At 43.5% G+C, this 24,947-nt stretch overlaps 1 protein-coding gene, 1 long non-coding RNA gene and 1 other non-coding gene across 9 annotated transcripts in view; 2 read left to right on the top strand and 1 right to left on the bottom strand.

Annotated features, from left to right (window-relative positions):
• emp2 (epithelial membrane protein 2) overlaps nt 1–18,396 on the bottom strand; it is a 52,874-nt gene extending 34,478 nt beyond the window's left edge. Inside the window, exons 1-5 of one of the 7 annotated variants that reach the window (XR_011515739.1) lie at nt 18,299–18,387; nt 17,889–17,922; nt 6,621–6,991; nt 6,158–6,278; nt 5,663–5,871 (exon numbers count right to left, since the gene is read on the bottom strand). Coding sequence is in view for 2 of the 7 variants with exons in the window: in XM_015941858.3 (XP_015797344.3) it covers nt 6,484–6,991; nt 17,889–17,922; nt 18,299–18,305 (549 nt within the window). In the remaining 5 variants the exon portion in view is untranslated. Of the gene's footprint in view, nt 1–5,662; nt 5,872–6,157; nt 6,279–6,344; nt 6,992–10,792; nt 11,365–17,888; nt 17,923–18,298 lie in introns of those variants that run through there. The other 6 variants (XR_011515740.1, XR_011515737.1, XR_011515738.1 and 3 more) reach the window with 6 other exon arrangements.
• A 5,468-nt stretch (nt 18,397–23,864) lies between these two features.
• On the top strand, nt 23,865–23,971 carry LOC129165100 (U6 spliceosomal RNA). The gene has a single exon (XR_008564535.2). It is a non-coding gene; the product is annotated as a U6 spliceosomal RNA (small nuclear RNA).
• Nucleotides 23,972–24,529: 558 nt separating this feature from the next.
• Nucleotides 24,530–24,818, top strand: LOC139062151 (uncharacterized). The gene is made up of 2 exons (XR_011515741.1): nt 24,530–24,654; nt 24,723–24,818. It is a non-coding gene; the product is annotated as an uncharacterized lncRNA (long non-coding RNA).
• Nucleotides 24,819–24,947: the final 129 nt, after the last annotated feature.

Raw genomic sequence — 24,947 nt, 5'->3', positions numbered from 1 at the left:
GCTAGGGAATTCTTGGGGGAGTCAGTATTAAAAGTTATTTTCAAACTCAAAACTATTCACTGGCCAGAGGATGATCAGGTGCTTGAAGCATTAAAGTAGCTTTCCAGAGTTTTCTATTTTCAGAAAGTATGTAGTTTTTCAGAAATCCGTAAAAGTGATCTTATCTTGTACTGCGATATAATGTAAGCAATACGTCGTTTTTTTTTGCTAAGCACACCCCCTCCGTGCAATAGGAAACTGAGCGCCAATCAGAACTAACCAATAGCGTTAGATTACCGCTTAGATGCTTCAAATTTAAGGAATACCTTGGCTGATGCAGAGTTGATGAACTTTTCACGGACAAGTAAGTCTCTAAAATATAAATATATGAGAACACGGCATGAGAATGATTCTTGTAAAACAACGTGTTTTAGCTCTGTTTGTTGGCTACAGAAGCACACTTATAAACAAGAAACGTGAAATCGCCATCTTAAAAAAAACAGAGCGACAGAGATTTTGTGTGATATGCCAGTAGCCAGTAGATGGTGCCATCGGATAAGAGAAATACTCCAGAAAGCAACTAACTCTTGGTAGAAAAGCAATGCAAGTATTTCATACTTTGAAAAAATTTCATTTGTCTAATGGGGCATAGGAATATTTATGTTGGGTTTTTGTTTTCTAAAATACTGCTGAATTCCAAAATTCTTGCGGAAGTAGCTGCTGCAACAGTCACTATGAAGGGACAAACTTATGTCTTGTACTTGTTACACAAGTCATAGGTAACAGTGACACTTTTCTGTACCCCAATTAATAGATTGTGTTGTGCAACACCACTAGTGAATGCCCTAACGTTCTGCTCCATTGTCCTTTAGAACTTTGACTGACGGGGGCCCAGGAATGGCATGGTACGGATTGGTTGTAAGCGGTCCTTACAGTGGAAACAGACAAAATAGCATACTGACCCACAATGTACCAATCACTGGAAACAAGGCATTGGCTGCCTAAAAAGAGCCCACTTTTTGGGTTTATGCAGGATTTTATAAAGTCTGAGAGCCGTAGTTGTGGATTTTGTATAGAGATCATGATTTCCCATGCTCTGACCTAATGAAACACCTTGTTCTTGTTATTGGAACACATCTGTTCAGAAGAGTAGAACGTTTTTATTGGAAGGAAGAGGAATCACATGATTTATTGTTTTTTTCCAGGACAAGCCTCTGGTTCCTGAGATCTGGTCAGTGTTGCCAGACTGGAAATAGTAAGGCATCGTACCAGGATCTAAAATGATCCTATTATGAGAAAGATTATCAGACACCACTTAGTTGCATCCTGACACATCTGATGACCCACAGCTTCAATATTAGTGCAGTCATGGGCAGTGTCATGCATCACTGCAAGCGTTGATTGGTTGTTAAGGAATGTCTCTGAATGTAATCTGCAGTTGCAGATTCCACCAAAGCAAGAGCTGAAATTATCGTACATGTGAGATTTATAGAGGGCTAAATTATCCTACGAATACGATAATTATCGTACGTCTGGCAACACTGGATCTGGTTTATGCCCAAACTACAAGATGAAGTTTAGGAACTCTGTAAAATCTTGTTTGGTTGTATTTTTGCATAAACATGACTGTTTTAATGTAGCTTGTATAAATAGTAGAAATGTCTTGGTATTTATTTTAATGTTATAAAATGTATTTTATTCTGTAGATGTTATTCTTGACTTGTAATTGCAACTGTTACATGGGAATTACAACACATTGAGTGTCATTGAAAGTGTGGGTAGTCCCTGCACATAGGGTGCCCTCAGTGAAGAAAGCCAACCTTCCAAAATCCTTAAACATCTTTTCTCAAATGTTCACATCAAAGGAGATGTAGCGTTAGAAAGGCAACTGTTATTTAGGTTGTGCAAGAAAGTCACAAATGACTGTAATGTTTTTACTCAATATTGAAGCAGTAAACCAAGATGAAGTCTACAAATTTAATCATCTGAATGAGGAAATAGCTTTGCATATAACCACTGTCACTTGTGCACTCTCAAATAAAGACAATTTGACAACACATTTTATTATTTGAGATGCCATAGTGATAACACACAGTACTAAATATACAGTATTAAACAAGAAATGTATAATTACATTTATTTTAAACCATCGGTCAGTTTCCGTTTAAAAGTAGGCCAAGAGTCACTGCATAATCACAAAATCTGTATCCACATTCGGTTACGGAAAAACATTCAAATAAATTCATGCATGCAATTGTGCATAATATTATCCTTGTGACTGTGCATGGTTGTTTTTCCATAGCCCATAAAAATACTAGTGGCTGATTGGTGCGTTGGGTTTTTGTTCCCTGTGCTCAGATTCTGGTTCCTGAAGTGCATAACAAACTGCAAAGAAAATTTTCAACAAGGTTGTTAAATTTAAACATGATGGTTTAGGTTTCTGCTCACGCACTTGGAGTTGCATGTGTGTCACGCTTTGCAATGTTAAACTATTAAAATAGTTTCAGAGGAGATGACCCACAAAGACCGCAGGAGTTCAAGTATATCATGTGGCTTTGCTTTGGGACCCGCATCTTTTTACTTGGATTTTTTTGTTTAGAAAAAGCATCTTTTTTTTTTAAACAAGATTTTGTTTATGATTTATTTTTCAAGTTCAGATAGAAATTTGCAGACCCTTAAAAGTAAATTCAAACCCACATTTTTGTCTCAAGCAATAGCATACAAGCTTGTAAACTACATTTCACAGGTCACATCCTGTTTGCATGAACAGCCTGCTTCCTCTTTTCTCTTCACTTGCATGAAACTGACGACCAAATACATGCACAACACTGTCTGCTGACTTGCTAATCCTCAAAGTTCAGTGTGTGTGAGTGTGTGTGTATCTTCAGCGTGTACGTGTGTGTGTGTTTACAGTTACTTGCTGAATAGACAGAATGATTTTAAATTTCAGTCAGGGAAATTAGCTTTTTTTATTCCCTCATTATACAAATGTTTAAATAATAAAAGGGAAAATCTGTGTATTTTCCAGTTTTAGGTTTTTTTTCTCCAGTGACTGTAACAAATTATCTCAAAAGGATGAATTTTAATGAAACTCAGAAAATAAGAATAGAGTGGAAAAACTGACACCAAGCGGTTACAGAAATTTGTCTTTCAACAGGGCTCATCATCATCCACCTCATCTTTCACACTTTCATAGAACAGTAAATACAATAAAAAATTCATAAAAAACACAAAAACACAGATATAAGCTTAGAAGCCATAAAACCAAAGACGCAACTACTGTATATGCCTAAAACTCAAGAAAATCAATGCACATCATGATCGACTGATAAACCTTCGGAGAGTCAGCCTTATTCAAGATGGTCTCCGAAGTTATTGAGAAATATTATTACTTACAAGTCAAGTAGCAACAAAGCCAGGTCACTATCAGTCTGTGATTTTACAGCCTCTTTACGGCTAGGGAAATACTTTACACATCTACACACTGGCAAGAAACATTATTAACTGCATTAGCACTCATGTGAACTACCTGCTTAAATGCCCGTGTGGTCTGGCATATGTGGGACAAACTAAACAATCTCTTAAACTCAGAATAGGAGAACCTAAAACAGCAATACACCATGGCGCTGCGCTATAAGTCACGGGTCGGTAGCATCTTTAAGACTCTGGGGGTATAGAAGCTGTTACTCTTCCCTCTAGAGGTTGTAATATTATTAACGGCCTTTTACGCAGAGAAGCTTTCTGGATCTACACCCTTAACCAGTGTTGGGAGTAACACATTACGATAGTAGGGAGTTAAAGTAATATATTCCTTTTTTCAGTGACGGAGTAATATAGTGCATTACTTAAAAAGTACACGGCAAAATATTACTAGTTACAATTTCGGTAACGCGAGTTACAAGCACATTTAGGTTTGAATTGATGATGTTACGCATGAAAAATATGCTGCAGACCAAAACAAGTTGAATACCATTGAAGACGATCCGCTACGCACTTCCAGTGGCTTGTTGTACATCTAGCTCGCACAACCATTGCGCGTGACTCAAAACCCAAAACCAAACCATGAGAGAATCAGGAAGGATGACTGAGAAAGAAACGGAGATCGACTGCACATTTACTCGGTGGTATTATTCACACTATTTTCAGTTTGTGAAAGAAAAGGACAGAATCATTATAGAAAAGTGCAATTTGTGTGCTACGTCAAAGGAGCTTTCAACTTCACCAAACAGCACCAGTAATTTGAAAAAAAAAAAAACACATTCAGCGATGTCATGGTAACACACTGTTGACAGAGATTCTCTGGACCATCAGACAAGAGAAAGTTCCCAGAAGAGAACAATGACACTCCAAGCAAAAGACAGAAGCAACAAACTTTAGAATTCACAGAGTCTCCGAAGCTACTAGATCCACGTGAGGTGAAGAGGTTATTTGCGGAGTTCATCGTAGAAGACATGCAGCCCCTTTCAATTGTGGACTCACCAGCTTTTAGAAAGCTTGTCAACACAATTCCTGTTACAAATGACAAGGTGAGCTGATGTGCTTTATTTTAATATAAATTACTTTGTTTCATTAGCTAACTAAATCTATTTTTGAGGGCCTAATAATTTAGATATGCTTAATAAGAACAGGGTGTCTGCGCGGTCACTCTTTAAGTCTTGAAAGTTAATAAACTGGGGCCTATTTATCAAGCTTGCTAACGCACAAAACGGGGTCGGAAAACTGCGTAAGCAACTTTCCACGCAAACTTTAGGATTTATGAAAGAAAACTTAGCGGAAAAATGTGCGCAACTTTAAGTTGACTAAGGACCTGGCTTACGCACATGTTGGACATGGAGAGCACCTGCAATGCTGCTGCTGAGGATAAAATTATGAAATCCTGCAGCACTATCACTTGTACCGCTTCGTTTTCACACAGAACAAGACCCCCCACACGCACACACGCGTGTGCGAGCTCACACACACACCCTGAAACGCAGAATACGGAATGCAGAATATCAGCAGAGGGACAGATTGAAACAGAATGTCATGCGTCTGTGACAGTGTGTGTCCTGTCACTGTGACCCGATTGATCATGCACCCTGGCTACTTGTACAGGAGAGATCTCCGTTTGGCTGACTGATTAGCACGTGTGACTTTCACCCGGGAGTCTGGGGATTGAATCTCGATTGGACCTTTTTTTTTCATCCCCGCCACAGATCTCTCTGAAGAACTCACAACATTGACGGCTTCAGCAACGCTGTGCCACTCCGTGGATTTTCTCATTTGTTTTGCAGAAGCACTTCCTTTCATTTCTCCACCTCACCCACAGGTACCTCAATTTCTGCTTCTGTGAAATTGCGCTTCCTTGATCTGCCTTGATCTACGGTCGCCATCGTCATTGGTGGAACGCTGCAACAGCTGGCTTATGTATATGCATGAGATCCACAAGGCACTTTGCATTGACTATTTATGGCAGTAAGTGGGCATGGTGAGGGTGGGATGTGACTAAAATGTAGCTGAGAAACATTCTTGTTAGTCTCCGATTTAGGAAGCGGAGATTGCGTGCAGCTGTGCGTACTCCATGTTTGATAGATCACAAACCTACTTGGCATAAGTACATTTTTTTTGCTGAGCTTAAATACGGTTTTAGTAAGGATTCTACGCAATGTTTGATAAATGAGACCCCAGGCCCTTATTATTAGTATTAAAGTATTAAAATCAGAATTGTTTTTATTGCTAAGTGAGGTTTCCTTTCTCGTCGTCGTCCTCCAGAGTCCCTTCCTCATCGTCCTCCTCCAGAGTCCCTTCCTCGTCCTCCTCCTCCAGAGTCCCCTCTTTGTCCTCCTCCTCCAGAGTCCCCTCTTTGTCCTCCTCCTCCAGAGTCCCCAATCCCTATGTGGTGAGCGGGGCCACCTATCAATTTAAAAATAGAACGCCACCTGATAATCAGGAACCAAAACCAGCTGAACCTAAAGGCACGTTAGTTCAGTTTTACAGACCAAGCTTGAGACGGAGTTCCATTCCACATAAACAGAGATTTATTAAAAGAACAATAAAATGAGTTTAAAATCATCTACTAAAAATACCATGCACCTAACAGATAAAAACTAATTAAAACCAAATCAACTTAGGCTGAGGCTGACTAATGGGACTGCCTAAGATAGAGCCCGGAAATTAACTCTCTAGACAAACTACAAACCACAAGTAATTTCACCCCAATCACACGTGCATGCATTCGGGGGGTGAAGTGACTCTGGAGCACACGCACACCATCAGATGGGACTACCACCAGGGCTCGGCCACCACTGTCAGCTCACAGCCTAAATGGAAAGAAAACAAAAAGCACGGTGAAAATCCAAATACACACACACACACACACACACACACACACACACTAAAACACACACACACTAAAACACACACACACACACTAAAACACACACACACACACTAAAACACACACACACACACTAAAACACACACACACACACACTAAAACACAGCAACAACTGGGCAGACAGGCCGTCAGGAAATGAGCGAGCATACAGCTCGCCTGCACACGCGTCTATTAGCCTGAGCCTCAGCCGTCCTTATGAGCTCCCGGGCCGACGACAGCTGCCGGTAGGGCCCGCAGCCCCTCGTTGAAATACCCAAACCCACACCGGGTGTAGGTCCTCCGCTGGTACTCAGTCTAGAGGAGCGAGTGAGAAGAGCCGCTCCCGATGGTCTCCGCTGATCCCGTTTAACCAGCCCGAGCAGCAGGGTGGAGAGGCCTTGGAGCCGGATGATGGTCCAGCACCGGGTCAACGACAGGGAAACAGATCCAATGGAACAGTGCAGAAAAGCAGCAGAACAACAGAGTCTCCGGTGGAGACACCCCCCCCGCCTCCTTGATCTGGAAGACACATTAACTAGCATTACCCTACAGCCACAGCTAAGTGGAGAGGAGCGCAGATGTACATACCACTTCTTTGAAGCACATAGGATAAAGAGAAGTCTTCCATTCCTCTGGGAGGACCACATGCAACAATTCCTGCAGCAGGAACAACCAATAAACACTAGACTCCATGCAGCTACTGCAGCGTTTTGGATATTACTCACAGTCCAACACGCCGGAGTCCTGTACACAATTGCACTTCACCCAGAAGCGGAAGTTGAGCCAAAGCAAAGATCGCGGTAGTGCCACCCCAGGCCCTATTTATATTAGCACCTTCTCTCAATGATAGGTTGTCCAATTACTTGGTGGCAGATGACTAATCCCACTACAATCCACCCCCACCAAATAGATCGTCGCCCCGACGATCACTCACCAAAGCCTGGGATTTATTCCCATGGTCTAAAAACTATCCACCTCATACCTGATATGTCCACAGTCAGGGGCTCAGCTTGCTGCTCTGACCCTCCTACTGGTCTAGGGAGGTGATGGAGGTTGGAGTGCCGTCCAGCAGTGCGCCTCTGAGTTCGCCGGACATTAGTTTCAGTTACTGCAGGGCAATGGGCAACTGGAGCAGGTTGCGAAACAAGTGGGACGGCTTGGGTCACCATTAACTCAGACTCTGTGGGTCCTGTGGGACTCAAGACTGTGAAAGCTGGATGTACTACTGCCCTCGGTGCCCCCAGTGTAAACTCATCCACTGTGGTGGTCGGTGCCGGGACTGTCGCATAATCCTGGAATTCCAAAACAAAAAGGTCACCCTCACAAAAAGGTCACTATTCATTGATAGCTCGCCTTCATCCTCCCGTTGGACCGACAACCGTGGAAGGGGAGCAGTGTTCTCCAGTGGAATGGTTCCTACCAGTGGCTTCAACATGCTACGATGAACATGTCTGACCTTGGTCTGATCTTCCACTGGTGCCACTCCATACACTGAGCTTCCCTCCTTTGGTGCTTTCACCACCAAATGTATCACTGGGCTCCACAGATCATGGATCTTATGCCGACCCTTTATGCCATGTTGCCTCAGTAACACCGGCTGGCCCTCAGCCAGAGGGGAGCTTTTGACCCGCTGATCATGGTAGGTTTTGCTACGCTGAGCCGCTGCTGCCATTCTCTCTCTTGCCCCTTGAAAGGCAAACTGTAGCCGGTTCTGATGTTCCTGGACCCAGTTTTGGACATGGCCTCCCACTGGGTCCTGGACACGACCAAGCAGGAAGTCCACCAGTAGCCTTGACTCCTGTCCAAACAGAAGGAAAAAAGGAGATTCCCCTGTGGCCTGGTGGGGAGTGGTGTTATATGAGAATAGCAGCTGTGGCAAGTAGGAACTCCAGTCTCGTTTATGAGAGATGGGTAAAGTGCGAAGCAAGTTATGGAGTGTTCTATTAAACCACTCACACTGTCCATTACCTGATGGATGGTATGGAGTGGTTCGGGACTTCTTGATCCCATACAAAGCACACAGCTGCTGAATGAGAGTGCTCTCGAAATTTCGGCCTTGGTCTGAGTGTATACATGCTGGAACGCCGAACTTCAAGAACCACTCAGTCACCAACACCTGTGCCACAGTAGAAGCCCGCTGGTCTTTGGTAGGGACAGCCAGTGTATATTTGCTGAAGACATCTGTCATCACCAGGACGTTCTCACACCCATCACCAGAGGGCTCCAGCACAGTGTAATCTAGGGCTAAAACCTCATTTGGCCGAGAGGCCAACAAATGTCCCATGTAGGTCTGAGGCCCCCGCTGGGTATCCTTGGCAACCTGACATCTCTCACACTTACTGCACCACTGCTCCACATCTAGCCTGGCAAGCCAGACTAAATAAATGTATTATTTAGTCTGGCCATGCTCCATTGACGGCTCTCGGTTGTGGGGCGGGTTCTACCGTTGTCTCTCAAACGATCTCCGCATTCCACTGGACAATGAATGTGACGTACTCTTGTTTCACTCTGTTGCATCATCCCACCCACCAGGCATATAGAGTGCCCTGATTGGCCCACAAAGCGGATAAAGCTCTGTGATTTGTTCACTAAGCAGATAGAGCACTATGATTGGCCCACCATTATGGACCAATCACAGCTCTTTATGTGTTTGAAACCCCTCTAGAGAGCTGTGATTGGCTAGCCAGAGTCCTGGTAGGAGCTGCTGGGGTTCCAATGGAGCATGCCTAGACCATTCTTTGCAAAGCAAGAATTTGGTCTAGTTCACTAGGCTACTCCACATCACCAGTCATGTTAGGCTGTAGCATCGGTGTCTGAGCAGCTGCAGTGTCCTCTCAACCCCTTGGTGGCCATGCTTCTGATGAAGTTCAGTAAGCACTTCCTCCCTCAGGGTGGCAAGCAACACTACCTGCAACACCCCCTCAGCCTCCCGGGGGAGCCAGATCTGCTGGTATAGGACCCCATCCTTCTCCACCAACCGGTCCCACTGCTTGAGGAGGGCCAATGCAGCCGGAGACAACTGGAGTCTTTCCTCACGGGTGGGATGCCTCTTTTCTATCCAAAATGCCCTGAGTTCACTAAGGACTGGATCAGCTTGCTGTAAACACAGAGGTCAGCCTGATTAAAATGTGGCAATGCAAAGACAGCAGCCTGAGCCACCTCAGACTGGTCAGCCTGTAAAACCTGCTGCAGTGGCATTGGGAGAGGTGTTCCTGGGAGCATTGCTGCTAGCTCTTGTCCGCCGGGTGGATTTTGTCTAGACAACGCATCTACGTTTCTGTTGCTCCTCCCCGGGCGGTACTTTACTTCAAAGTCAAAGGAAGCCAACTGGGCAGCCCAACGCTGCTCAGTGGCCCCCAATTTGGCAGATGACAAATGGCTTAACGGGTTATTATCTGTGTAGACAATACAACGATGGCCCAGCAAATACTCCCTAAACTTCTCAGTCATTGCCCACTTGAGCGCCAAGAACTCCAACTTCATGGAGCTATAATTGGCCATGTTGCGTTCAGTGGGCCGCAACCCTCTGCTAGCGTAGCTACAGGCCTCACCTGCCCTTGCTTCTCCTGGGATAGTACTGCGCCTAAACCCCCATAACTAGCGTCCACCTCCAAAATAAAAGGGAGAGAGAAGTCGGCATAGGCTAGCACTGGTGCAGTGACCAATCAACCCTTTAAAGCTTCAAAGCTGTTGTTACACAACCTGGTCCAGCACTCGTCAATCTTCTGCCCTTGCCTCCGGGCAGATTTTGCACTCCCCAGCTCCGCAACCAGCCTGTGAAGGGGGGCAGCCAACTTAGCAAACCCCTCCACGAACCGTCGGTAATAGCTGAAAAATCCTAGAAATGATTGCATATCTGACACTGTTACAGGGATAGGCCAGTTTGCCACCACTTCAACCTTAGAAGGATCTGTTGCAACACCCTTGTCCGAAATCACATGCCCTAAGTACTGCACCTCCTGTCGAAAGAAAGCGCACTTGGGCAGCTTCGCCTTGAGCCCCTCTCTTTGCAGCTGCTCCAGCACCATCTCCAGCCTGTCCAGATGTTGTTTGATGGTGGAAGAGTAGACAACAATGTCATCCAAATATAACAATAAGGACTGGCACTGTTGGTCACCAAAGTCTTTGCATTAGCCATAGGAAGGTGCTGGGAGCATTACAAAGACCAAAAGGCATGCGGTTCCATTCGAACAACCCAAAAGGGGTACAAAAAGCTTTTTTGGGCTTATCTATTTCAGTAACAGGTACTTGGTTGTAGCCACTGACTAGATCTAGAGTGGAAAACCAGCGAGCACCACTCAACGCATCGAGCGACTCCTTGATACAAGGGAGGGGGAAGGCATCCTTTCTGGTTTTGCTGTTTAGGTGCCTGTAGTCCACACACATGTGCAGACTCCCATCCTTCTTCCATACCAGCACCATGGGGGAAGCATATGGACTGCTGCTCTCCCGGATTACCTGGGCCTCTAGCAGGTTGTTACTATGCTCCCTGACCACCTCATAGTCTGACGGTGGAATGCGCCTAAAGTGTTGCCGGACAGGGGCCTCGTCCATGAGTGGAATGTCATGGGAGATCGGTTTTGTGCACCCCAGGTCTTCATCATGTTCTGAAAAAACAGAAGCATATTTTAACAGCAGAGACCTCACACTATTCCCATCCTCTGCTGTCAAAGCAGGTAGTTCCAGAGCCTGCAGCTGAGTCACTACAGACTCCGAGGCCGCCTGAGATGAGACAACGGCTGACCCAGATGGTATCTCTATTAAGCCAGCTGGCGGACTAGTCACCAAAACCCTCATCAGGGTTCCAACCTTAGTGCGCAGGTACAACAAAACATCCGTGCTGCCAACGTTAATGATAAGCTGTACCTTTCTGTGCTTGCACCAAAGATGGAGAGGTGAGTAACCCGGCAGGGAGGCCAGACACGGGGCTCAAACAACACAGGTAAACCGGTGAACTGTTCCGAGCACGAGGTGGCCACAAATTTCAGCGTGCCTCCTGGGATACGATGTGCCCATCGGCCCAGCACCTTAACCACTCCCGAGGTTTGTTGAGGAATGTCTCCCTTACCCTGGTGACACTTCTGCAATGTCTGGACAACAGGCTCAGGGGCCCCTGACACAGGGGGTTGCTCAAACAAAGCCAGCCCATGCTGGCCAAAACATTCGCTGTAGCACTTGCGGATGATATTCATCCCCACAATGCCAGGAAACTTAGAGGTATCACTCAGAGGGTCTTTGACCACCAACACACCACAATTTGCATTTACAAAGATTGCGGTAGCGCCACCCCAGGCCCTATTTATATTAGCACCTTCCCTCAATGATAGGTCGTCCAATTACTTGGTGGCAGATGACTAATCCCACTACACCTAGACTTCCCTGGTCGCGGCTCCTGACTCCCCGTCGCCGGCCCCCCAGACTTCCCTGGTCCCGACTCCCGACTCCCCGTCGCCGACCCCCCAGACTTCCCTGGTGAGATGAAAAGGTATTTTAAGTTGTTTAAACTTAAAATCCATGTTTCACAAATTACGTGCAATAAATTAAGTCAGCCCGACAAACCAAATTAGTTGTGTGCTTCAACAATATTAAGTGAGTCGTATGAACTTACATATTTAAGTTGGACTTCATAATATCGTGCCCAAGTTCTGCTAACGCCCATTAGGGCTGTCGCGGTTGAGGAATTCCCCCTGCGGTGATTCAGGGTGGCTTAATATTGCGGTGTGCGATATTATTGCAGCCCTTTTTTATTGCAGTACTATCGAAACATAATGTTTACACATTTAAAAAAGGTTAAAAATTGCCGTTCCTTCTTTAATAACACTTTACTGAATGCAGATCAAAGGGCAGTAACAACACAGATCGCAGTAACGCTTGTTTCTCCGACAGTCAGAGTCCGACTGAACTTAAAAACAACAAAATTCAGGAGAAGGTTAAACTTTTAAATGCAAATTTGGCTGCAGCATCTAACAAATAAGAAACAAGTCCCCATTAGGGTTGTCACGGTAACCGGTATAGCGGTAAACCCCGGTAAAAAAGTTGACAATAAAAATAACCGTCCAGTTTTTAAAAAACTATATTATCTCGGTGGGTTTACCGTGGCCGCGGTTTCAGCGCGATGACCCTTACCAGCCACCGTCGCTTCAGCTGAAGTTCCCGCGGCGCGCACACGCACTTTTTAGTTTGCAACGGCACCAAAACTTTGAAGCTGAAATAATGGCCGAAGGAGGAGACGGCAGCGCCCAGGACATCCATCAGCCCTCAAAGAAGACTAAATCGGAAGTATGGGCATATTTTGGATTTCTGAAAAATGCTGAGGGACAGTTAATAGAAGACTGCTATCCCGTTTGCAGAACGTGCAGGAAACAAGTGTCTGCAAAAGGCAGCAACACTTCGAATCTAATGGCACATCTGAGTGACGATCACCCACGTCTCTACAGCCAGTGCAAGGTAAGTTAGCATTAGCATTTTAGCTGAAATGCATGACGCGAGGACTTTTGGTTGACGGAGAATGCAACGAGTCGCTATATACTGCAGCCGCAGCGTCCTCTGCCAGCAGTTAAACCGTGTCACGGACACCCTGTTGCTGGATGAAGCATCTTATTTGTTGATGATGAGAAATATACAATTAGTTCCTTGTCATTGATTTGTTTACTTATTCAATGCCATTTATACTTGAACATTTGGATTTGATTACATAGTGTAGTAGTTATTTTAGTAATTTGTTTAAAGTGGCTATTTATTTTAAATACATATTTTTTAAGGTTGACTTGTACAGTGCTCAAGTCAAGTGTGGACTGGAGTTTTAGATTTTCATTTTGATAATGAAGAAAACAAGTGTATGAGAAAACAAGTGGTGTTTATTTGATTTGTTTACATATTGTTTATGTTTCGAATGTTTGGATTTGTATAATTTAAACCTGCACTGACTACTGTAACATGTTCCAGAAAAAGAAGCTATTTGTTCCTTTACTTGTGAAAAGTTGCACTTTTGCTAAGGCTTTGTGTTATTTTAGGTTTAATAAACACTGTTAAACCTTTTCAGAACTATTTCAGTTTGTGTAGAACAGGACTATCAATGCTTTCTGAACATATGCAACACCGTTTAAAAAATACCGCGATAATACCGAAAACCGTGATAATTTTGGTCACAATAACCGTGAGGTTAAATTTTCATACCGTGACAACCCTAGTCCCCATTTTGTTTAGTTGTTTAAAATCAAGCATAAAAAATTACATGTACCGTGCGCGCGCGCGCCGGGGGGCGGGCGCACTATCATTTCACTTTCACACACACGAATGATGGTGATTTATAGCTCGGTCACGTCCTTGTTACCTACAAGGAAAACCAGCATGTTAACTACGGTTTGAGAGAGGATCTGAGAGGGGTGGCAACATTTGCAGCAACACTGAAAACCCTCTCGGATGGTGCGCTCGTTGCACTAACACACACGTACTTGCGTGTGACTCTGGCGAGCAAAGGGAATCTTTCCCGGTTGTTGCTCCACCGTGTCACGGGGGTTTTCTTTAGGGTGAATGCATTCCTCCTGCAGGTAGCGAGTGAGCTCCAGCTCGGCTCAAACTCTCTTCGGGACGGCTGCAGAAGCAGTGCTTGTCCGGGACTTCAGCAGGTCTCCGAGCATTTATTTATTTATTTTTGCCGCTGGTGGCAGCTCTGTCTCGGCCAAGGACTCTGGCTGCGCAGCAGCTGACGTACTGAAAACCAAAGTGCTCCCACAGGAGCGAAGTAACGTTTCGTTTTGATACCAGTGCAGCCATCCTTCTCAACATGCATCATTGAGTTGAACCAAGTTCAGTAATCGCGGTGGCGCATGATGCAGCGCGGTGGGCTTCTTCATATCGCGATATTTCATTTTTGCGGTTACCGCGACAGCCCTAACGCCCATGCTTTTGTTGTGAAATGCGGGAAAGTCAACTTTTGGAGTTGGAGGAGTCAGTCTCATTCTGCGTGTGGTCGGAGGCAAAGGAGGCTGCATAGGTAAGTTTTCCCCTTTTTCCTGGGTTCAAATTATGTTAAAAATAAATTATGAATATGTTTTGTGCTATATAAAGGCAGCCTACACGCATAAACAACTTTTACAGGTGACTTTTTTAAGGTAAGGCTGTCGACGGTTGAGATTTATGCTATAGGCTATATTCTGCAACTAGCCTGTACTTAAAAAACATGGACCTCTGTAACTGTTTCATTTCGTACTTGTTTATAGTTTGAAATTATATCTGCTATACCACTAATAATATTTCAATTTCTTTTGATAAACAAGCTAAATACTGAGAGAATTAGTGCTAACTCACATTGCTAATGTAGCAAAAGCAGCTAGCAATTAGTGTTGAATGTGCGTTGACTTAAAACCTACAAAATTATGCTTTAGTACACTTTACACCCATAGACGGTGGAGCAGATTTAGCACCAGGACGGAGCAGTGGGACTGCGGGGCAGACAACACGGAGGAGCGGGACGGAGGAGCAAACACCGATAGACGGTGGAGGAAATACACAGAGCAACGGGACATAGAAGCAGGACGTGGAGGAGCCAGCCCAAATGCGGAAAAGCCAGTCCAAACACTGGCAAACAGTGCACCAACGCAGAGCTGTGGGTCCAAACACTTAGAGCCCTGCACTGAAGCCCTAGACCCTCGGGTCGGCCCGGCCCGACAGCCCTCGGGCCAGACTTCGGGCCAACGACTATGTAATTACCTCGGACACGGGATGGGCCAGGCGCCTTTATTTTTAATCAAATTCATTTAAAAAAATTGAAACACTTAAACCAGGGGTCGGCAACCTGTTCCCATCAAAGAGCCATTATTACCCGTTTCCCACAGTAAAGAAAACACTGGGAGCCACAGCAGCCATGGCGTTGTGGGCGGAGCCTACCCTCAGACAGCAGAGAGCTGCTCACAACAGGTGACAGCAGCCAGTACCGGTCGCTTGTGTACGTCAAAGTTATCTTTCATAAAAAGATAATCAATAAAACGATTTATATAAAGTGGATCCAGAAGCTGTAGTCCGTCTCTGCTTACAATATTTTGATATTTTTCACCCTGTTGATGGTTTTACTGAGCAGGTGCCACTTTTGTCATAAGTTTCTTTTTAAAACATGTTTAGACTGTTCAGAATACAAATCCAGGCTCTGTCACGTTTGATTGTTGTAATTAAACTTTGTAGGTGGGGAAGGTCAGAAAAGGATCCGATCAATTTGTTTTCCCCTCATTTACAGTGACGGAGATAACGGCGCAGTGCGCCTGGCTCTGGTGTTAATCAAGTTTAATTTGATGTATTTTCACAAGAAAACAAAACAGTTAAAAGCAGGGCTGGTGTTGACCGGATAGTTCCCGTATTTGACCGTTTATTTTGACGGAGAAAGAATAGAAAGAATTACCCCGACACATGCAGACGAACTGACATTTTATTCTACGCACATCGCAGATGTAGCTAAATCGCTCAAGAAAAGATTCCCATCTGAACATCTGAGCTGGACACTGCTCAGCGCAGCTTGCTGTCAGCGCGTACGTACGGCGCACAGCGAGCTGAAGATGTGGAGGGGCTTGGAGCACGTCGCAGAACCAGAGCGCATGCGGGAAGATTCCTCCGACTGAAGCGAGACTTGTCACTTAGAAAACGTTCCCTGATTATGAAACTTTGGCTGAATTGTGCTTGTTCCTGTCTCCAATGTGGCGACACATCCAGGAGCCGTCTGAGGAGAATCCCAGAATCTCACATCTTCTTCAGCTCAGAAAGCACATATGATTACGCACAAGCGTGACCCGTCAACCCGGTCTCACAGTAAGACCGGGTTGGAACTGTTCGGGTTCACGCAGACAATCTTTACATTTATAATTGGCATACAAATGTAAAATTAATTCAGTAAAATATAAAGCTTTTTATTTAAATATCCATTCATTATTTTACAAGCACAGAGAGCCGCATCAGATGGATGGAAGAGCCGCATGCGGCTCCAGAGCCACGGGTTGCCGACCCCCGCTCTAAAGTCTCTCCCTTCCTGGCTTTAGAGCTGGGATGTTTGTTCTCACGGTGCGGGGGCTCATTCCAACGCCCACACAGTAAAAAAAATGCAAATGACGACTTTAGTCGTCATTGGCAGTGAACAGTTGGATTTAAAATGATTAACGAAAAAATATTTAGCCTTTAAAAAAGTGAGGCAGTTAAATGCACAGAGTATGCTTGTGCTGGCACATGGTCCGGATGGTACCACCTCTGCCTCAATTTGAGCCAGGAAAAACCCTGGCACACCTAAATAACTGCAAGCAAGCAGCATTTTTGTGTCCGAGTAAGACCTAAACAACGAAAAGTCATTAGGGTCAAAATTCCTGGGAGAAAACCAATAAGACTCCTTTTGATCACTGGCGAAGAGGTAAATGTGTAAACCAACAACATTTGGATAATACATCGTCCAGCAAATTGTGTTGTCGCAGGCCTATAGGACATCATGAGGAGTATGAGCTCTGGATCCAAAAAGCTCAGGTCTTCTTGAAGAAAAAGCTGTCTATGTCTTAGCAGTTTTATGAAGGATATCTTAAAGACCTAAGTCATGAACTCCACCAAACAAGGAGGCTTTTGGAAAGAAAGTACAAAGTGGAATGAAGCCACTTTTAAATATTGTGGAATTTGCAGTATTTCTTGAGCCTCACATGGATGTTTTTCATTCATTTTTCCATCTGTGTAAGATTATAGCCATTTCAGTAGCAGTACAGCAGCCTGTGAGAGAAGCTTTCCAGCTCTTAACCTAGTGATTCCCAGCTCCCTTCCTGAGAGCCAGTATCCATGTTTTAGAGTTGCCCTAATCCAACACTCTTGATTCACCTGTGCAGCAGCTCATCAGGCTCTGCAGAAGCTTCTTAATCACCTGCTGATTAAAATCAGGTGTGTTGAAGCAGGGAAAACAAAACATGCTGGATATTAGCCCTCGGGTATGGAATTTGGGATCACTGTATTAAAAACTAACCAAAACCCATTTGTGCTGTGATGACAAACCAAGCAACCTGGGTGTCCTTAGTAATGAGGATAGAAGACCAAAGTCAGTTAACATAAATCCGTTTGTACAGGTTTTTGCAAGCAATCGCCAAAACAGGAAGATTAATCACTGGTAATTTTAGGGTGGATAAATGCACGTTTTTGTATTCATGTGTATCATCAGTTGTAGATAATGTACTTTTATTCAGCATTTGCTTAGATGTTCAAAAGCAATAAAGTTTGCTTATGGTTTAGAATACGAGCCCAAAGTTTTAAAATCGCCCTTGGAGTTTTTATTAGTAGAGTTAAGTTTAGTAAAACATTTCAATCCTAGAATCCTAGGATAAGCTGAATGTGTATTTTAGAGATTGAACCAGAGCTGCTCAAACTGCTTCCGTTTACTACCACATTAGGCAATACGAAATAGAAGCCAACTTCATCCAACATCGCTGCCTGGCCAATCTACTTTCTGAGAAGGCCAAATACACTTTTAAACATATTAATGCTACACAGTGACGTTTATGTTAGGATACTTTAGACTGGCAAATTTAAGGCAAAGTGGACTTACCTGGTGCTGTCGTTACAATCTGAGCTCTTGTTCGCTGTTAAAACAGATAAGTGAATATTTCAATAGCAGAGCAGCAAACGGTGAGCTTATGACTAATTAAAAGACAGTGAAGGACAAACACTATGTAGCTAAACAAAGTCATGCTAAGTTATAACCACCTGCTTGTTCAGAATGACCGAACGCTGCTATGTCACAAGCACAGTTTTGCTCTAAAACCTCCCTGAACAGACGCGACCAAAGCCGCACATGATTGGATGACGACGCCCGTTTGCAAAGAAATTATCAGAGAAAAGTTGTAAATCTTGAAATTAAGTCACATTTTCGCCACCAAAACTTCTAGAAAAAAACAACACTGGCACATTTTGGCTAAGAAAATAATGACAAACACTAAAAAGTAAAGCTTTACTCACGTTTCATCTCTATCTGCTCCAAGCGAGGACAGAAAAATGGCGTCTTCAAGATTCTTCTTTTTTTCTCTCTTCTAGTGATGTGTCGGTCGTGAACGAGCCGGCTCTAAGAGCCGGCTCTTTGAAGTGAACGACAGGAGCCGGCTCCTCATTGGGAGCCGTCCCCTCCCCTCCCCCCCTCCCCTTTTGCTTTTGTGAAAGCCACAGGCGATTGGTCAACACGTGTAACTGCGTGTCCAGACTGTCCACACACAGAGCAGTAGGGACAGGGAAGAGGTAGGATAAGATTCAGACACACAGCAGAGCACATGCGGGCGGAGAGAGACGAGAGGGGATGAGGAGGAGGAAAAAGGTGAGCGAGAGAGAGGAGAGTGCGACGAAGACGCTGAGAAAATGAGCGCCAGCAGTCGGAAAGTGGAGATTTCTGAAAGTGTTCAGTTATTAAATCCATAGAAATGATATATATTTTATATATAGCATTTTTTACATTAGTAAATCATTTTACATATAGTTTTGCATTATTTTGGTTATAAATGTGCACTACGCAACAGAAAATCTGAGGAGCCACTTGGGAGCCGAAAGAGCCAGCTCTTTTTGGTGAGCTGAGCCAAAAGAACCGGCTCTCTAAAAAGAGCCGGAATTCCCATCACTACTCTCTTCTCTTTTTCCTTCATGGGTTCATGGCAGTTGGAGAGCAACGTTAATGTGCATTACCGCCATCTACTGGAGTAAAGTGTGAACAGGTGCTGTGAGAAATTCTATGCACCGTCTTAACCCCCCTAAACGAGCTGTAATGCTTTTTAAGTTTTGAGGTTACAAATAAAAAGATAGTTACTTCTCACCTCAGATCTCGGAGCGGAGCAATGGCGGATCGCTCGGACAGGCTGTGACAATCCAGCTCTCTGATTCATCGGCAAAAATGTCAGTCTCAAAAAATTGAACAAATACGGCCATTTGATTGGTCTTCGGCGCACGCTTGTTGCTCATTCTTCTCCTTGTTGTTTTTTTTTTAACTGTTTTGTCCGGGAGTCGAAGTGCGTAGGTTCGATTCCCGCTCCATGCGAATACAAAAGTGGAAATTTATGCGAAATCTGCATAATAACAGTAATTATGTAAATAATTTTTCACAATTACCACTTTAAATTTAATTATAATTGTGATGAAGAACCACTGAGCTGTGAAATATATTTGTGATAATACACATGTAAAATTATAGAATATACATAAAAAATGCATCTGTGTTGAAATATATTTGTGATGTTATAAAACATATGTAATAAATGTATCTGTGTCCAAGATCATAAAAACATTCAAAGATTTAAAGTGCTTTTTGTTTATATATATATATGAAATTAAAAAATCTCAAAAAGTCTTTAAAAAGAAAAATCCAAAAAAATGAAGACAAATTTTCTGTCTTGGTCCCTCAGCTCCTCGACACATCCAATCTCCCTACACTATTATTCTACATCTCCTCCCTCCACTCCTCTACAGACTCTCCGCCAACAGATGCGCAGTAGGACACACCTGCAACGTGTGGCCAGTGTCCAGCCTTTTGGGCTGACCACATCTGCTGCAGGCGGGCTGTCTTTGATGGTGGAGCCTGCACGCCAGCAGCAGCTGCAGCAGTAGCCTCCGCTATCCTCTATGAATGACGTCGACCTAGGCATGGACATTCTCTCAATTATCTTTGGGGCTCATGACTTCAAATAAAAGTGTTTTAAATTCTTGCAATGAGCTTTTATTGTGAAGTTCCTTTCTTTACATGTCCATGTGTACAGCAGGTTGTTGTTTAACACATTTAGATTGTTGGTATTCTTGTCGGATCATTTATTTACTGAAGAAAAGAGCTTGGTCCCTCAGCTCCTCGACACATCCAATCTCCCGTCCTTTTCAGGTGTAGATAGCACATCTTTGGAGGAGTTTACAGGAAAACAGGAGCTTGGGTGAGGAAATTAATAAACCACTGAGGACGAAGAAGGTTAGAAATAGTGTGACAGGACAAAAATCCCAACAACAAACCAGGTGTAGTTCACAGGTAAACAGCCAGCACACGTGGAGCGAAAACCTCTTGCCACACATGTGAGGAGAAACTCTCTGCTGCTGAGCAGAGGCAGTGGAGTGGATTTTATACAAACCGCATTTATTACACGTTGGAGAACATAACAAATATGTTTGAGTTCATCAGTGTCACCGGTTCATTATTGGGTTTCTTCATCGACACCACAGAACTAAGGTTCTCTGTCTAAAGTCCAAACTGACTTTATTAATCCCAGAAGGAAGTTAAGTGTTGTCTTAACTAATTCTTCAAAGCAGTCATTAAAATAAATACTAGTAATAATATTGAGCTCAGTTGGAAATCTGAGTGGTTAAAGATGCTGAAGGCTGTGGGCAGGAAGGATCTCCTGTGTTACAGCAGCTCTGAAGAAGATGCTTGTTGCATGAAGAGGATGCTCAGTGTTGTCTATAATGTTATTGGTTTTATGAAAAATCCTTCTTTGCACCATCATCTCCAGTGGTTCTCAGTCATCTTCAGAACAGAACCAGCCTTTGTTGTCAGGTTGTTGAGCCTTTTTAGGTCCCTGCAGGCTCTGATGCTGCTGCCCCGACAGCTGGTGGCCCAAGAGATCTCAACAGACCTGTAAAAGATTTGCAGCCTCTTGCTGCAGACCTTGAAGGATTTAAATTATTATTCAAGAAATACAGTCTACTCTGTCCCTTCTTGTAGAAGGCTTCACGCTTGTGTCTCCAGTCCAGTCTGTTGTCCAGATGAACACCGAGGTATTCGTAAGGTAATCTTCCACCACCTCCCCCTTCTCCCCAATAATGCATGTTGAGCTATTCCCGTTTCTTTCTAAATCATCTCATTTGTTTTGTTCACATTCAAGATTATGTGAGTGTCCCCACACAATGCCACAAAGTGGTCCACCAGCTCTCTGTCCTCTTGACCATCTCTCATAAACCCGACGACTGCAGAGTCGTCTAAGTCTTTCTGCAGACGACAGGTCTCTGACTTGTTCTGGAAGTCTACAGAGTGAAAAGGAATGGTGAGAGTACTGTACAGGCATCAGATGTACAATTGTGGAATAATTTTCCCAATGAGCAGATCAGTATAATATATAACATTAAACAAAGAACAAACAGGGAAATGCCAGTTAAAAACATGCTTTTACAAGCAGAATACAGAAAATAGAGAACTTTGTGCCAACTGGGGACGTGGTGAAAGATCATTTCACACTACTCTCCTCCTCGTTAGGCCAGAAGAAAATACTACCATATCTTAAACATCGCTCGTAAGACAGCAAACTGTTTTTTTAACATGTTAATAGTCTAATTGTTTTTTTAAGTAACAATTGTACGTCTCAGTCAGTTCAATAGCGGAGGAATGCCAGCTCGGAGTGAAAGAGGATCTATTTCAGAGTTGAAAAAATCCAGCTCTCTGATTAGATGCTGAAAACACGTGATTCTCAACATTGGAACAACCAATCATTTGATTGGTCAAATGTTGGAACTGAGCAGCGGGACACGCCCCTAACTGCTTCATACCAGTTGGTTTAAAAAAAAAAAGAGGAACGCTTCACAAATTTGCGTGTCATCCTTGCGCCAGCGAGGGACAGTTCCTGTCATTCCATTATGTTCCATTTGTTCCATTAGGTTGACCAATCAAATGGCCGTACTTGTTCCATTTTTTGAGACTGACATTTTTGCAGACGAATCAGAGCACTGGATTGTCACAGCCTGTCCAGCCATCCGCTATTGCTCAGCTCAGAGGTGAGAAGTAGCTATCTTTTATCCTTTTTATTTGTAATAAAAAAAACGTAAAACAATTAAAAGCATTACAGCTCGTTTAGGGGGATTAAGACGGTACAGGATTTTGTTTTTACCGTAATGTTGTGAAATGTCAATGTTGTTTTAGCTAGCGTGCTGCTGCATTACGCTGTTGTTAACCAATATATGCTTGTATTTAAGCAATTTTTTAAATGAACACCATCCTGATTGCATTAATAACCATGTTTAAGTGTTTATTCAACCATGTTGTTGATCATCACGATCGTGTATGTTTGGGCTCTGATTAGTTTCATCTTCACTTATAGAAAATCCAGCCAATAACTGGGTTTCCTAATTAGCTTTTGGCTACCTAGAAAATGTGAGTGTTTGTTTCTTATGTTGTTTATTTCACATAACACAGGACAGCACGTCATGTAAACTAATCATAACATTATTGAAAAATAAGATTATCTGTTACTGATCGGCAGTTGCTCAGGCTTTGTATGAACTGTAAACCTGGTTTTCCTGCAGCTCTTCATCCAGAGGCAAGGGCCCAGTAGCCAGCGAGGGTGGCGATGTCAACAACGCCACCCTCGTCCTGGGCCGGTGGAAGGTCCAGTTTGGCAGATCCAGGGTCCTGACGGCCAGCCAGGATACCAGCATGTCCTGAAGCTGGCTCAGGCCCTGGTGGAGCTCAGGAGTCCCCAGGGACTGTCTGACAGTAGGGTAGACAGACTCATCGCGCTTTGGCAACGCCTGCCAGAGCGTGACATACAACGGATTGTCTAACCTAGCAGATACCGGTAGAGGCAACCAAAGGGGCCATTCAAGGCAGCGAAGGGGACTTTTGAACAATCAAATTACTGGGTTGTTCCAGTTTTGAGAATTACAGGTTCTGAGCATCTAAAGCTGGATTTTGTTTCAACTGTGAAATATCCTCCGAGCTGTGATATATATGATAAAATAATCTTTCACCATAACCTCAGCTGGCAGTTATTAAGTTTTTTATTTTCTGTATTCTTCTTGTATATGCATGTTTTATAACTGGATTTAACTGTTTGTGTTCTTAATGTTATATATTGATCAGCTCCATTGGAATATTATCCTGCAAGTGCACATTTATGTCCCATTTATACTTGCATTTAAATTAATAATACAACTTCAACAGAAAGAATTAATTTCTTTTAATGTTTAGCTTTGGATTTTTTTAGGCAAAGCACTTAAGAAACAGTAACCTGATGTTTTTAAAAGTTGTGTTATGTTCTGTGGTTTTATAGACAGCGTTTGTGTGGCTTTTCTAGGATTTATAAATTATAGCAGTCTGACAGCGACCTCTGGTGGTTAGTCAACTCAATTACAGTTTTTGTGGTCTATTTTGTCCTTTTTTCCACCTACGACAATCCACGTGAATAAGCCTTTACTCTTCGGGTAATTAAAATAGGGCAAACAGCGGTTATGCGTTTTATTCAACCATTATAGTAAAACAAGCATGTTTCTTGATAATTGACCAGACAGATCGTGTGTGTACTGTTTAAGAGTGCTGAGAAGTTGGCCACAAACCAACAAATACCATAAACATTCAGTGTAACACAACGAGTAAGGTGTTATTGTTTATCAAGTGTGCAGTGCTAGAGCCACAGTGTTTTCATAGTTAAACACATTTCTCCTCAACGTTTTAGTCTGCGCTTCCGCTTGGTCCTTCCACAGCTCACATAATGCGGCTGGGTCCTTTGATTGACACCGTAAGTTAGTACACAGCCCAATCACTGAGTTTCTAAAACAGCTCAGAAATCACTCTTTCAATGTGTTAGCTCGCTAACACATTCACTAAAGTTGGAACGATACAGAGAAGATTAGCATGGCCCCTGGCGCAAGCATGGTGCTTGTTGTTCTCGGTCCTTCTCGCTCCTTGCAGCTTGCTTTTTCTCGTCTTTTCTCGTAGTTTCTCGCGCTCACTCCCGCAGCTTGCTTTTTCTCGTCTTTTCTCGTAGTTTCTCGCGCTCACTCCCGGAGTCCAAGTGCGTGGGTTCGACTCCCGTTCGGTGCGAATACAAAGTGGAAATAAAGATAAAGCGATAATATGCCTAATAATACTTATTCATATATACTACATGCTAATAATACTAATTATATAAATGTTTTTGTATAATTACCAATTTAAATGTAGTTAAAATTGGGATGAACCACTGAGCTGTGAAATATATTTGTGATAATACACATGTAAAATTATAGAACATATATGAAAAAAATGTATCTGTGTTCAAATAGATTTTTCATGTTATAAAAAAACATGTAATAAATGTATCTGTTGTCATGGTCCGTGGTCTTGTTAACCTGTCGCCTGTAAAACCCCTTAATGCCCTCTCCTGCTCTCCCCCAGGTTCCTCTCAATTCATCATCAGCTCCAGAACAAGCCCAGATCTCAGTCTACCTGACACACTGCTTCATCCCCTGGCCGCCCGCTCTCAGCCGCTCACCAATCAACATCCATTCCTGCTCCTCCACCTCTGGACAATCAATACCTGACCTTTGGATCTCCTCAGCTCACCCGGACCAGACAATCCTTCCCGTACAATTACCACTACCAAGTAACAGTAAGACCAGTCTCCAGATAAGTTCCCATTTGTTTTCCGCCTTATATTCACTCTGTCTCCCTCCTTAGAATCTCATCCTGGATTCCTGCTGCCAGTCCTGCATCTCGTCGGTTCCCGTCTCTTACTTTTCTCCTTATTTAGTAATAAAAACCTTTTTACTGACATTCCTGCTCCCCGTGTGGTGATTCTGCATGTCGTGGGTCAAGAAATTGCCACCCAGCCATGACATCTGTGTTCAAATATATTTGTTATGATATAAAAAACATGTAATAAATGTATCTGTGTTCAAATAT

This window comes from Nothobranchius furzeri, chromosome 12 (genome assembly GCF_043380555.1).
Source record: "Nothobranchius furzeri strain GRZ-AD chromosome 12, NfurGRZ-RIMD1, whole genome shotgun sequence".
NCBI classification, from domain to species: Eukaryota; Metazoa; Chordata; class Actinopteri; order Cyprinodontiformes; family Nothobranchiidae; genus Nothobranchius; species Nothobranchius furzeri.
Note: the sequence above shows the minus strand (reverse complement) of the source record. Positions and strands in the feature narration are given on the sequence as shown.